Source organism: Thalassophryne amazonica, chromosome 9, assembly GCF_902500255.1.
Source record: "Thalassophryne amazonica chromosome 9, fThaAma1.1, whole genome shotgun sequence".
NCBI lineage: Eukaryota > Metazoa > Chordata > Actinopteri > Batrachoidiformes > Batrachoididae > Thalassophryne > Thalassophryne amazonica.
This window is the reverse complement of record NC_047111.1, coordinates 107118052-107130662: the sequence shown is the minus strand read 5'-3', so window position 1 is coordinate 107130662 and position 12611 is coordinate 107118052. Positions and strand designations below refer to the sequence as shown.

The following is a 12611-nucleotide window of genomic DNA, read 5'->3' as shown; positions in this document are numbered from 1 at the left end:
GTTTCCTCCAAACATGGCACCTGGCATTTACGCCTAAGAGTTCAATCTTTGCCTCATCAGACCAGAGAATTTTGTTTCTCATGGTCAGAGTCCTTCAGGTGTCTTTTGAAAAACTCCACGTGGGCTGCCATGTGCTTTTCAAGGAGTGGCTTCTGCCTGGCCACTCTACCATACAGGCCTGACTGGTGGATTGCTGTAAAGATTGTTGTCCTTCTGGAAAGTTCTTTTCTCTCCACAGAGGAATGGTGGAGCTCTGACAAAGTGACCATCGCATTCTTGGTCACCTCCCTGACTAAGGCCATTCTCCCCCAACTGCGACGGGTGGCCAGCTTCAGGAAGAGTCCTGGGGGAACAGAACTTCTTCGACTTACAGATGATGGAGGCCACTGTGCTCACTGGGACCTTCAAACAGCAGAAATGTTTTTGCACTCAAGTTTGTGCTCTGACACAGTCAATTGTGGGACCTTATAAGTAGACAGGTCTTTGTCTTTCCAAATCATGCCCAATCAATGGAATTTACTCCAGGCAGACCCAATTAAGCTATAGAAACATCTCAAGGATGATCAGTGGAAACAGGCTGCACCCAAGCTTAATTTTGAGCTTCATGGCAAAGGCTGTGAATACTTTTGTACACGTAATTTCTTAGTTTATTTTTAATAAATTTGCAAAAATCTCAAAAACCATTTTCATGTTGTCATTATGGGATATTGCCTGTAGAATTTTGAGGGGAAAAAAAAAAATAATTTATCCATTCTGTAATAGGGCTATAACATAAAATGTAGAAGAAGTGAAGCGCCGTGAATACTTTCCAGATGCACTGTATCTCTTCTCCAACGGTGTAAACACACTGTTGATTTAACATAATAGCAACAAGTGATGAAGTTTCCAATTTCTTCTTGAAAACCCTACTACTACTTTATCAACTTTATGCCAAGTTGTTGGTTGGGGGGATCATAGAACAATACAAACTTGTCAAAGGACAGATCCGAAGGATGATGTTTTACCTGTTATGCATGCTTGCATGTTAGGTTTACTCAAGGAAAAATAAAACTGGCAGGTCTACCAAGCTAACCATAAGCAGCATTTGTAGTACATTTAAGAAAGTCACAAGTCTAGCTAATAAGTATGTGGTCTGACACTGCCACAGTGACTATGCAACTTCACAGGGTCCCTCACAACATTCCCTCAACTCTGTTTCAAGCAGAATTACATGAAAACCTAGCATACATTTAAGATGCATTCTTATTTGATGTTTAGTTAATTTGCTGAGGCTGAGTCTGCATATTACAGCTTTTCATCAACACCAGAAACCTGCCTAACAGCTTCACACGACAACTCGTCAGGCTGAAGCAATGTCCAGCCTAAATAATTAAGCTATGACAAATCTCCAATATGTTTGAGAGAAAATGCTAAAGGATGCGATACTGCTCTTTAGTGTTTGCTGGATTTGAAAAGGCAGGGATGTGAGGTTGTGCAGCTGTGACATGCTCTACAGGAACGTGAACCTACATAAAAAGTGGTATGGCTGCAGTATGCTTCTGTGACAGGTGCATTTACAGTTTTGTCTTTTCCATGCACGAGCCTGTTATAAAGATGGCTGCCCTTGAGGTTGCTCCTCATGCCCTTACTTTGTGCCTGCTGTGTAGCGAGAAAACGCATGAAAACTGCAACAGCATCACAGGAATACTGCCTCTGAACAGAGTTGACTACAATGGTGCCTCATACAAAACTTAAATTGTGATCACAGGCAATACCCCCGGAGGCAAAGCACTTTACCCGACATACTAAAAGTGGCATTAGAGGAAGATGTAGAAATAAAGGAGGGAAGGGGATGGTTGAGGACAGCATGTTACCTTGACCACTCAGGTTGGGGTTTGTGTAGTCCCACGTGTCTTGATCGTTCTTGAAGACATTGAGGCGAGCAGGCTGCAGATGTTCACAATGAAAATATCAAACTCCATACCTACACATTTATATAAAGAAGTTGACTGCAGATTGCAAAGCCCTCACCTTGGCATATTCAATTTTCAGAGTACAGCAGCCAGAATAGATATCTGCACCATTCAGAGAGGCTTTGGCCCTCTGCGCACTTTGGACCGAATCAAACGTGGCAGTAGTTAAGGTCAGATTCGCATTTCCAGATTAATTCAGTAAACTGTACATAACTGCTTCCACTGCCCAATCTTGACACATCTTCTGCCAGAGCAAGCCACACAAGAAGAAAATTACTGTGGAGACTGTAAGAAAAACTTGGGATAATCTGTTCTGCTTAAATCTATTAAGTCTGTTAAGTGTAAAATTTTACAGTCAACTTGGTTATGGCATTGTTTTTTAATAACTAGATTATTAAGCCATTAATGACCTCAACTTGTAGCTGTATCAGTGGTTCCCAACACTGGTCCCCAGGCCTCGTAAACTGCGCATTTTCCATCTTGTCCTGTGTTATAAAAGTTAATGCTCTGTCATTTATATTTACCATTATAATCTGTCTTAATAATTGATTGTGACAAAGAGATTACCATTTTATTACTGCTATACTACTAAGTTTTCTGTGACAGCATTTAACAGTCATTGTACTGAAATGTTTTGTGTGTTACGGGTTGTATTGCAGAACAATGCCATGGACGAGGGAAGCAGAGTACAGATAACAATAATGAGGCGAGACATTCGTTAATCACTGCATGATGAACAAGAAGCAGAAAACGGTCTATGAGACTGACTATCTTATGCTGTGTGATAAGACGAGACAACGTTTCACCAGTACATGACTGACGACCGGAATGGACTTTGTGAGTGACTGTCTTATACTATCAAATGATTTCATTGAATGGACTTTGGAACACTTTGGGAGTGCATACAAGTGGTATGAAAACTGAATGTACTTGTATTTGTCTCCAGACCTACACTCAGTATGACATCCAACTTTAAAGCTTTAAATAAAAGATCTTAAAAACTGAAACCCGTTTCGTCTGGTGTCTCATTTGTTGTGTCAGTTTTTAGGTAAATGTTTCCCAATATCCTGTTCTGCCAAAAGCCGATTAGCTCATTCAGGTGTGTTCAGCATATTAAGCACTCACAAATGCATAAATGAGGTAATCATCCTATAGCAGAGTAGGGAGAGATGGAAAATGTGCAGCTCAGGAGTCTCTAGCACAGGGGTATTCAACTCATCCCAGAAAGGGCAAAGAGGGTTCAGGTCTTTTTGCAACCACCCACTCCACCAGGTGATTTCACTGATTAACATGACTTTGAGCAGATGAAATCAGTTCATCAAGGAACACCCTGCTCTAGCACCAAGGTTGGGAACCACTGATCTTTATAAACACGACTTCACTGAGTCTTCTGAAATGACAACACGTGAAAAAGGATATTCAACCATAGCCTGAACGCCATTCTTTCTAAAGATGACAATCCTCTGTACAGGACCACAGTTGTTGCAAATGGTATAGAGTACTTCCTGTAGACACACACAAAAATACTTTACAATTTGCACACAATCACAGCATACAATGGCAGGAGGCACCCTGAGACATATTTACAACATCTTACCGTGGTGATAGGATAAATGGGGTTGATAATAGTGAGCAGCAGCACACTGTTGACACTTCGTGTGTCATCAGAGTCTACTGGTCGGGAGATCTTCTGGCTAGTGGAGTAATTGATGAAGGCAGGGTGGCCTGCAATGTAAACCTGGTTATCAGCTGCATATGTGACAGCATTGCAGGAACCATTCATTTCCTCATACTCCACCAGAGCCTGGCGCTTCTTGGGCATCATGACGACATAACTGTAAATAAATATTAAATTAAATATATGTAGGCTTAAAAGGTGAATAAAGCATTAAGTTACATTATTAACTTTTTTCTAAGGTGGCTAAACTTGAAGTTAAACTCTCATTAAATGTCTCACAAAAATTTGTATGACCCATGTGCATATCCTCACATTCAGCAGCATAGCATAGCTGCAAGTCTACGACTCCCCCTGGGAGGTACACCAGTTCCATGTAAGCTACCTACCACAGTAAGTTGGGTGAACTGGGACAATATTAATGGAAGCGTGTCATCCAAGTCTACATATTTGAATACCAACTACTGATCATGCTAAGCTGGCTGCTGTACCTTCACTATACACCATTTTCAACAACTATTCATATGTTTCTAGCATCAAGGTTAACACTTTCTGTTGCATCCAGTCTTACTGTACAGTTAAGGGACCTGAATGCCAACCAGTGACCTCAAAACATGACTGGATGACTTTGGTACTAGGTCTGTCCAGTGGATGTTTGGATCCCATTGAATGACTTTAGGTAGGCTACCTGCATTTTTTTTTAAGTAAGAATAAAATAAGAGGTAACTCACAAGGAAATAAAACCTAACATATAGCTACAGTCTAATAACTGGAAAAAAAAAAACAGCTTGCATTTTTATTATGACTGGAGTTCATTTTAGTGTGATCAAGTCATCCCATTTGTTTTACTCCTTAGTCACATTTTGTGCTTTAAGATAAACCAACTACATTAACTCATGATCTAAAATACGTAAATACCTTTGGAAATATCCCATTAGAAGTACAGTGTTCTCACCTGCTTAATGTGATTTCTGCTTCTGAACATCACTGTAGAATTTCTCCACATCAGGTTTTTTTTAAAAACACACACGGGTGATTTTTATTCAGTTCATTCATATATTCTCAATTTGTAAGGAATTTTGACAATTTCATGTCTGTGATCATGCTTAATGCATAAAATGACATCAGTGTTGTCTCAAATTCTGTATAATTGTCGCCGACATGCGCACATGGTGTGAACAGGATGTCACACACAGTACCGCACCATTAGTGAAAGTGGAGTGAGAAATAAGGAGGCTCCACAGTTTTATTCTTCTTAAGGTGTTGCCCCATTATCGAGCTAAAATCCTCCCCTCTGCTTCGCACTCGCTGTCTCACATGACAGATGTTCTCACCCTACTACAGCAGAATGTAGCACCCGAGTCCAAAAATAAAGTTCTTGCCTTCGTGAAGACAGTGTGATTTTTTTTTTTGTTTTACTGTGATTCATTGGCTGCAGAGGTGCTACAGTTATGTCATAGCATCACTCAGTCTGCAATCTTCTGAGATTTTCAAATTAAAAGACGCAAAAATCCAAAAACGAGCCAGTGCTGGCTCGTTTTTGAATTTGTGATTGCTTCGCATTAAGTTTACTCAGAAGCCTCTGCAGCGCTAAAAACCAAAACTGGTGCCAACAGTGTGCTAAGTCAATATTAAAAGTTAGCTTGCTTGCAGGTCCTAAACACCTCTATAAGCAGATCCTTTAATATCACTAAGTAGGTGCTCTAATGTTACATGCATTGTATGGGCACAGCAGGACATAAGTGTGTTTGGGGGGGAAAAACAAACAAACAAAAAAAAAACTAGTAGTTATGTGTGCAAAGTTAAAAAAAAGAAAAAAGAGAACATTTTTACAATATGTGCAAACGTTGCTTAATTAGACTGCCCGTTACCACAGCCAAGGTGGTACACAGTCACTGATACTAAAATTGAATTGAATTTGGGTGTAGGCCACTAACGTAACCTAAGTAAGATACAAGAGTAATTAGGATCTAGGCCGGTACTCCAACTCGGATCAATCACACATGGTTCTGCAATAATATAATAACTAAATGGTGGGGGGGGGGGGGGGGGGGGATCAACACGCAGTGTGAGGCTTATGGAGAAAGAGTAAGATTCCAACATATATCATTTGACAAACTGACCAGAGCCGCTGGGTAGCCGCTGCAGCCCTGGTCAGAGTTGCTGTTAGGTTAAGAGTTTCCCTCAGGTGCAAAAAGGGAATTGAACACATGACCACTATAAATGTCACGTGAAAGCATGGCAGGATTCAGAACTGTTGAGTGTACAGACAAAGCCTGCAACCACACAGCTAAAAACAGTTTAAAACAGGATTGTGCAGCGTTTTATCAGTTATCACCTAATAGCGCCAAACTCCTGCAGCGCCTCCACCAGGTCAGACTCCATAACGCCATCAACCAGGCCCCTGATATGCACCACCAGCGAGGGTAGAGGTTTGTGAGGGTCATCGTAGCTCTCCTGCAAAGAAAAACACCCTTCAGAAAACACGATCATCGCAAAAGACGATGATGTAGCAGACACAAAGAAATGTGTGAACAGCAGGCGCGGACAGTGTGTCTTAAAACGATTACTCACTGGTACTAGAATGATAACAATGAATTGCCGTGAGGTAGCCAATGTACAGTAACTATAGAGTCAACCATCTCTATGTTAATATGAGCGATGCGTTTTAAAAAAGCCTTGTAATGCCTTCACGTTTAACGCAAAATGTTTAGCCGGCGCCATCATTCAAGCTAAGCTACTTTAGCCACGCCACGCATTAGCAGGACAACGTCTAACTACAACCATGTGAAAAGCCAAAATTTTGCACATATACACAAAATTAAAGACAGATTATAAAGAAAGAAAGGCAGTTCTGACCGTTGTCATCCCTCCGTCCTCGGTTTTCTGTCTTTTTGTTGCTCTGCCGCCTTCGTTGTAGTATCGGCCCGCAGCAGCAGCCATGTTGTCTTGTCCCAAAGTGTGCCGGGCTACTGTCGCGTTCACGGACTGTGGGAAAACTTCTTCTTCTTCTAATAGATTCCGGCAGGCTATACGCTGGCGTAGCATAATGCTGCCCCCCACAGGTAATAGTTAAATACTTTATCTCATGTTAGACTCTCAAATAGAGGTTGGTGGAATTATGTAGGAACTTAATCACAGCTTTGTCCACTAAATGCGAGTAACTGCCCTCAGAAAAAAAATGACCTAAAAGAAAACTCAGTCAATCCACAGTCTGACAAATCTTTAAACAATTTCCGCCTATCACTAGAATACATAGGACAGCACATTAAAACATGATGAACACTTTCCAACTGACCACACTGACACAACCCATCTGGATGTTGTTTTCCAATCACTTTTAAATATGCTGCCAACCCACAATGCCCCAGTCTCAATCTAATCAATTTGACTTGATCCTTACGACAGGATGAGGAGAGGAGTCTCTGTGGGAAAACTGCGGTGCACTTGAAGACTTAAACCCAACCTACTGACTTTTTTTAATGATTTATCCTTAAGGTCTTTTACACATATTTTCTTAAGTATACTTACATTTTTACAAGTGATTTACAGTTCAAATACTAACTGAAAGCATTTGTCTCCTGTAATTTATATTAAAAGCACAATCTGAAGCTATTTTCCCCATAATGGGCTCTAAATGCAGCGGCACAGCATCATGACTTACTATTGGTCGTTTATGCTGTCAATCGCTAACATTCTTTTTCCTGATTTGTGAGGAAGGCGAAAGTTGTTTTAAACGCCAACAAAGAAATCTTTTGATTTTACTTTTTTTTTTTTTGTCGACTGTAAAATGGCGACGAAATTTGTTAATTTCGTACATGACCACATGTTTGTGGAGTTTCCAGTAACTTATCTACTTCGCATGACTCCTGCATATGAGGTCTGTCAACAAAGTATAGGTCCTTTTTATTTTTTTCAAAAACTATATGGATTTCATTCATATGTTTTTACGTCAGACATGCTTGAACCCTCGTGCGCATGCGTGAGTTTTTCCACGCCTGTCGGTGACGTCATTCGCCTGTGAGCACTCCTTGTGGGAGGAGTCGTCCAGCCCCTCGTCGGAATTCCTTTGTCTGAGAAGTTGCTGAGAGACTGGCGCTTTGATCAAAAGTTTTTCTAAACCCGTGAGACACATCGAAGTGGACACGGTTCGAAAAATTAAGCTGGTTTTCCGTGAAAATTGTAACAACTGATGAGAGATTTTGAGGTGATACTGTCGCTTTAAGGACTTCCCACGGAGCGAGACGTCGCGCAGCGCTCTCAGGCGCCGTCGTCAGCCTGTTTCAAGCTGAAAACCTCCACATTTCAGGCTCTGTTGATCCAGGACATCGTGAGAGAACAGAGAAGTTTCAGAAGAAGTCGGTTTCAGCATTTTATCCGGATATTCCACTGTTAAAGATTTTTTTAATGGAAGACGTGCGGACGGATTGCAGCGTCGGCTCGCAGCCGCCGTGACGCTCCGCCACAGGAAAAACACCTCTGTTGGAAGCCTTAAGGACAAGTTGGAACATGTCCAGCTGTTAAACAATTTCTCATATACTCACTCCACTGAAAGCCATCAAAAGCTGCCTGGATTTTACAAATGGTTATCAACACGGAGGTGTTTTTCCTGTGCCGCCGCACCGCGCCGGCTGCGTCCCGACGCGCGGACCTGTCCGCACGTCTTTCATTAAAAAAAAAATCTCCTTTAACAGTGGAATATCCGGATAAAATGCTGAAACTGACTTCTTCTGAAACTTCTCTGTTCTCTCACAACATCCTGGATCAATAGAGCCTGAAATGTGGAGGTTTTAAGCTTGAAACAGGCTGACGACGGCGCCTGGGAGCGCTGCACGACATCTCGCTCCGTTGGAAGTCCTTAAAGCGACAGTATCACCTCAAAATCTCTCATCAGCCGTTAAAATTTTCACGGAAAACCAGCTTAATTTTTCGAACCGTGTCCACTTCGATGTGTCTCACAGGTTTAGAAAAAATTTGATCAAACAAAGCGCCAGTCTCTCAGCAACTTCTCAGACAAAGGAATTCCGACGAGGGGCTGGACGACTCCTCCCACAAGGAGTGCTCACAGGCGAATGACGTGACCGACAGGCGTGGAAAAACTCACGCATGCGCACAAGGGTTCAAGCATGTCTGACGTAAAAACATATGAATGAAATCCATATAGTTTTTGAAAAAAATAAAAAGGACCTATACTTTATTGACAGCCCTCGTATATGAGATACCTGTACATTCACAGATATTTCTTCTGTTTGTTGTAACTTTCGTAGTCTAATTATCCAGTAAGTCCCTTCGGCTGCTCCCTTGTTTGCACTCGGGGTCGCCACAGCAAATCCAAACTGGTTAGAGGTGGGCGATACTGGGAATTTTGGCATTGATCCAATACCAAGTAAATACAGGCCCAATATTGCCGATATCAATACCAGTACCAATACTTTTTCATATTTAAGCATCATAGAGCCAAAGGATCCAAAAGACCTAGGATAGAATTTCGCCAAACATTGTACATGACAACAAAGTACTTTATTATCACAATCAACATTTTTGTTTTAAAAAAAATATCACTCAACACAACTTAAAACAAAAAAGGTAGAGGGCTGACAAACCACAATACAAGGGTGCGCTGCTCCGTGTTGTGTGACACAGCGCAGCACTACTCTTACAGAGAGTAGACTTTGATGAATCTGCGTGCGCAGCAGTCAGTGCGTGTGGGAGAGAAAAAAAGCTCAAGTATCGATCTTTTTACATGAGAATCGTTCAATATCAATACCAGCGATGGTATCGATATCAAGATCGATCCGCCCACCTCTACTTCAAATATGGCCATCGGGTATTACAACGGCTTTTTGTCTGTCTGCGCTCAGCATAACTCCAGTCCTATTAGTGCCAGGGTCTAAAAATTGACAGGGAACATTCTTGGGACAAAGACCTTGGACAGGTTCAAAGATGGCTAACTTTTACCTATTTTAAGACATATTTTAAGAGGTTAAAAAAAAAGTCACTTTCTGTTTCAAACTGTTGTGTTGAGTGGCGCGCTTGACAGCCAGAGTAGAGCTGCACCGTGACATCTCGCTGGTCTCTCCAAAATGTCTTTGTTTTGTGCATTTATATACGTTTCTCATAAAAGCTAGCGAGAAATAAATACTTCTAAAACTGAAAATGCTGTTTTTGGAACCTAATAACACCTCTGGAGTCATTTACAAGACTAGATTAGACTAGAAGACTAATCTCTTATGGAGTTACATTTGTCTGATTAATACCAGCAAATGCACAGAGGGTGATCTGCAAATATTCCTTGATTTGCACAACTGCTCTTAAAATGTAAATATTGGTTCTGATTGATTGATTGATAGAGGGGCTTTATTGAACATGTACAAATTGTATGTAAGACAATTGGATCTTAATTTTAAATTTAACCAGGTTAGTCCCATTGAGATCGAGATCTCTTCTGCAAGGGAGACCTGGGAAAGTTTTCAATTCACCTAACCTAAATGTCTTTAAATGCCGGAGGTAACCGGAGCAAACCCACACAAACACAGGGAGAACATGCAAACTCCACAAAGAAAGGCCACAGGTGGGAATCGAGCCCATGATCTTCTTGCTGTGAGGCACCAGTGCTATCCACTTAGCCACTGTGCTGCAGAATAATAATAAATTAATTAAATAACTGCAAATTATAAAGAACACAATGCTCATACGGCCGAGGGTATTTTAGCATTGCGTTATATTTTTAATGTGCTGATTCTATCTGGCTTTGTTATGCCACACATACAAGATCTTCTGCACTCCTTTCACTCCCCATGTCTCACTTCAACCTGATTCTTCCCTGTAAGTAATTAAGGCCAAAATATGGTCATCAGGTATTGCGAAGGCCTTGTGTCTGTCCATCCGGATGCAAGATGATGGCTAACCTTGATTCTGTTTCCTATTTTTATGCTCATACTGCTGAGGGTATTTCAGCATTGCATTATATTTTTAATGTGCTGATTTGACCTTCCTTCCTGATGTAACACCAGATGTACATGGATATGGGTGGCTTTGAATCAGAAACCTACAGTTCTGAAAGCAAGCTCACTAACCACTTGCTGTCATTTGTGCTGGAGAGTGTCTGGCTTTGTGATTATCCTGGATCAAGACTAAGATCCATGTTTTCAATGAAATGACTTCCTGGACTCATCATTCATCCAAAGTGTATCAAAATGTGTTCAAATTGACGACCCTGTGAAGACATTAACTTATTTTAACAGTAAAAATTTAACCTTCTGTTTTGGTCTAAATTTAAAGGGATTTCATTATCATTTAAATGTAAAACAGTACCCCCAAATCCTAATTTTTTTATTGCATTGTTTTTGTTTTGTTTTCCAAGCATGTATGTCCACGTGCATCGTAATCTTGAAACTGAAATGGCAATGTACAATGCTAAGATGTCATTCCTGGGACTTCCATCTAAACCTGTATCCTTCTTTCTCATCGTCTTTATTCCACAAGCTTGCAGTTGAAACAGGAATTATGCCCCAAGGCTCAGTTTAGTGTCTTGCTAAGTGACATTACGGCATTAAGCCACATATGGGAATTAAACCACGGACCCATCAGTTAGCAAACTACAACATTTTGGAGCAGATTTAGATGAAGAGGTGGATCCAAGAAGCGCATGTTAATGAACATACAATTTAAGAACTGGTTGAAGTAAAAAGAATTCTAGTTACACCTCAGCATCAGTATGGACGATTGATCCAATGGAGTCACAATGAGTTATAATTTAATTGTAATTACGACAATTAACAGATCGGTGTACATTTTATCTCGTATACATTCAATTACAGATATTGAATTACATCTTTTAATTAATAAACGTAATATTTTAAAGGTGAATGAATCATTACATTCAACAGTCACTCTAAATGGCAAATACATTTGCTTCATTCCTGTATATTACAAATCAATGTCTGTGTAATTCTTTATTTGTACAATATTGTGCATTTCTAATCATTTAGTTCACATTCAGTAGCCGTATATGATTCAAAACAACACTTTATGATATCCAGTGACAGATATCAAACAGCTTAACTACCAATCTGCAGGTTGCAGTGAAACTGATTAAATTTATACCATTACCACCAAAAACACTATACTTGTAAATATGCACAGACACCTAGCAGCCATCAGTCTTATCATAGACTAAGCTCAATGTACAGAATAATTCAAATTGCAGATAACAGAAAGCTTACTGCTGTTTTGTGTTACATCTCAAATGAAATGGATGTGGGGGTGAGACAAAGGATGACTATATGAACATGGGCTTCCTGGTTGAGTTTGGTTCTCAGAGATGATATCAGCACATAAACACATCCTGTTATCGTGATATAAGACAATAAGTTGCCCTGTTTTACTTTGTGGCATTTTTATCTACTTGTATTTTCACCTATATCTGCTTGTAGTAAGATCATAATTATAGTGGTTACTGGATCTCACAAACAGCAGCATTGCATTTAATCTGACTAAAGCAATGAGGGTTGTGTATAAAGTTATAAACAAGCGTTATATAGTTTATAGTCGTGACTACCCACCATGAATACAGCCCTGGTGTTTACTATAAAAACAATACTGTTCAGAATTAGCCATGAAGCGCCGCATGCGCAAAATACAGTTTAATATGTTTGTACCACCATAGTGCGAGAGCCAAATATGTTAATGTTTTATCTTTTTCAGCTCGAAGCTACAAAGCTAGGAGCTACATTAGCTAAAGCTATGCATGGCTACTGCAGCATGCATGTTTTTAAAATTGTGACAGTCAGGCATGTACAATTAGTTAATTTGTGTGAGACACACAGAAACCTTTGCTTTTTGACAAACATGGAGTGAAAAGGAACCTTTGTACATTTAACATGAACACACAACAACATAGAGGGCCCGATGTCATACCCAGCGCGATGAAAGCATCAAGCATCATTGCTTGATACCAAACAACCGGTGCTGTTGTAATTTAT

General features: G+C 40.4%; 1 protein-coding gene across 1 annotated transcript in view; it reads right to left on the bottom strand.

The window, feature by feature from the left end:
* Positions 1-6520, bottom strand: part of hnrnpl (heterogeneous nuclear ribonucleoprotein L) — a 30944-nt gene extending 24424 nt beyond the window's left edge. The window contains exons 1-6 of the mRNA XM_034178930.1: positions 6487-6520; positions 5966-6084; positions 3550-3787; positions 3372-3457; positions 2011-2107; positions 1854-1926 (exon numbers count right to left, since the gene is read on the bottom strand). Coding sequence (XP_034034821.1) covers positions 1854-1926; positions 2011-2107; positions 3372-3457; positions 3550-3787; positions 5966-6084; positions 6487-6495 — 622 coding nt within the window. The 5' untranslated portion in view covers positions 6496-6520. The remainder of the gene's footprint in view (positions 1-1853; positions 1927-2010; positions 2108-3371; positions 3458-3549; positions 3788-5965; positions 6085-6486) is intronic.
* Between the last annotated feature and the right edge of the window lie 6091 nt (positions 6521-12611).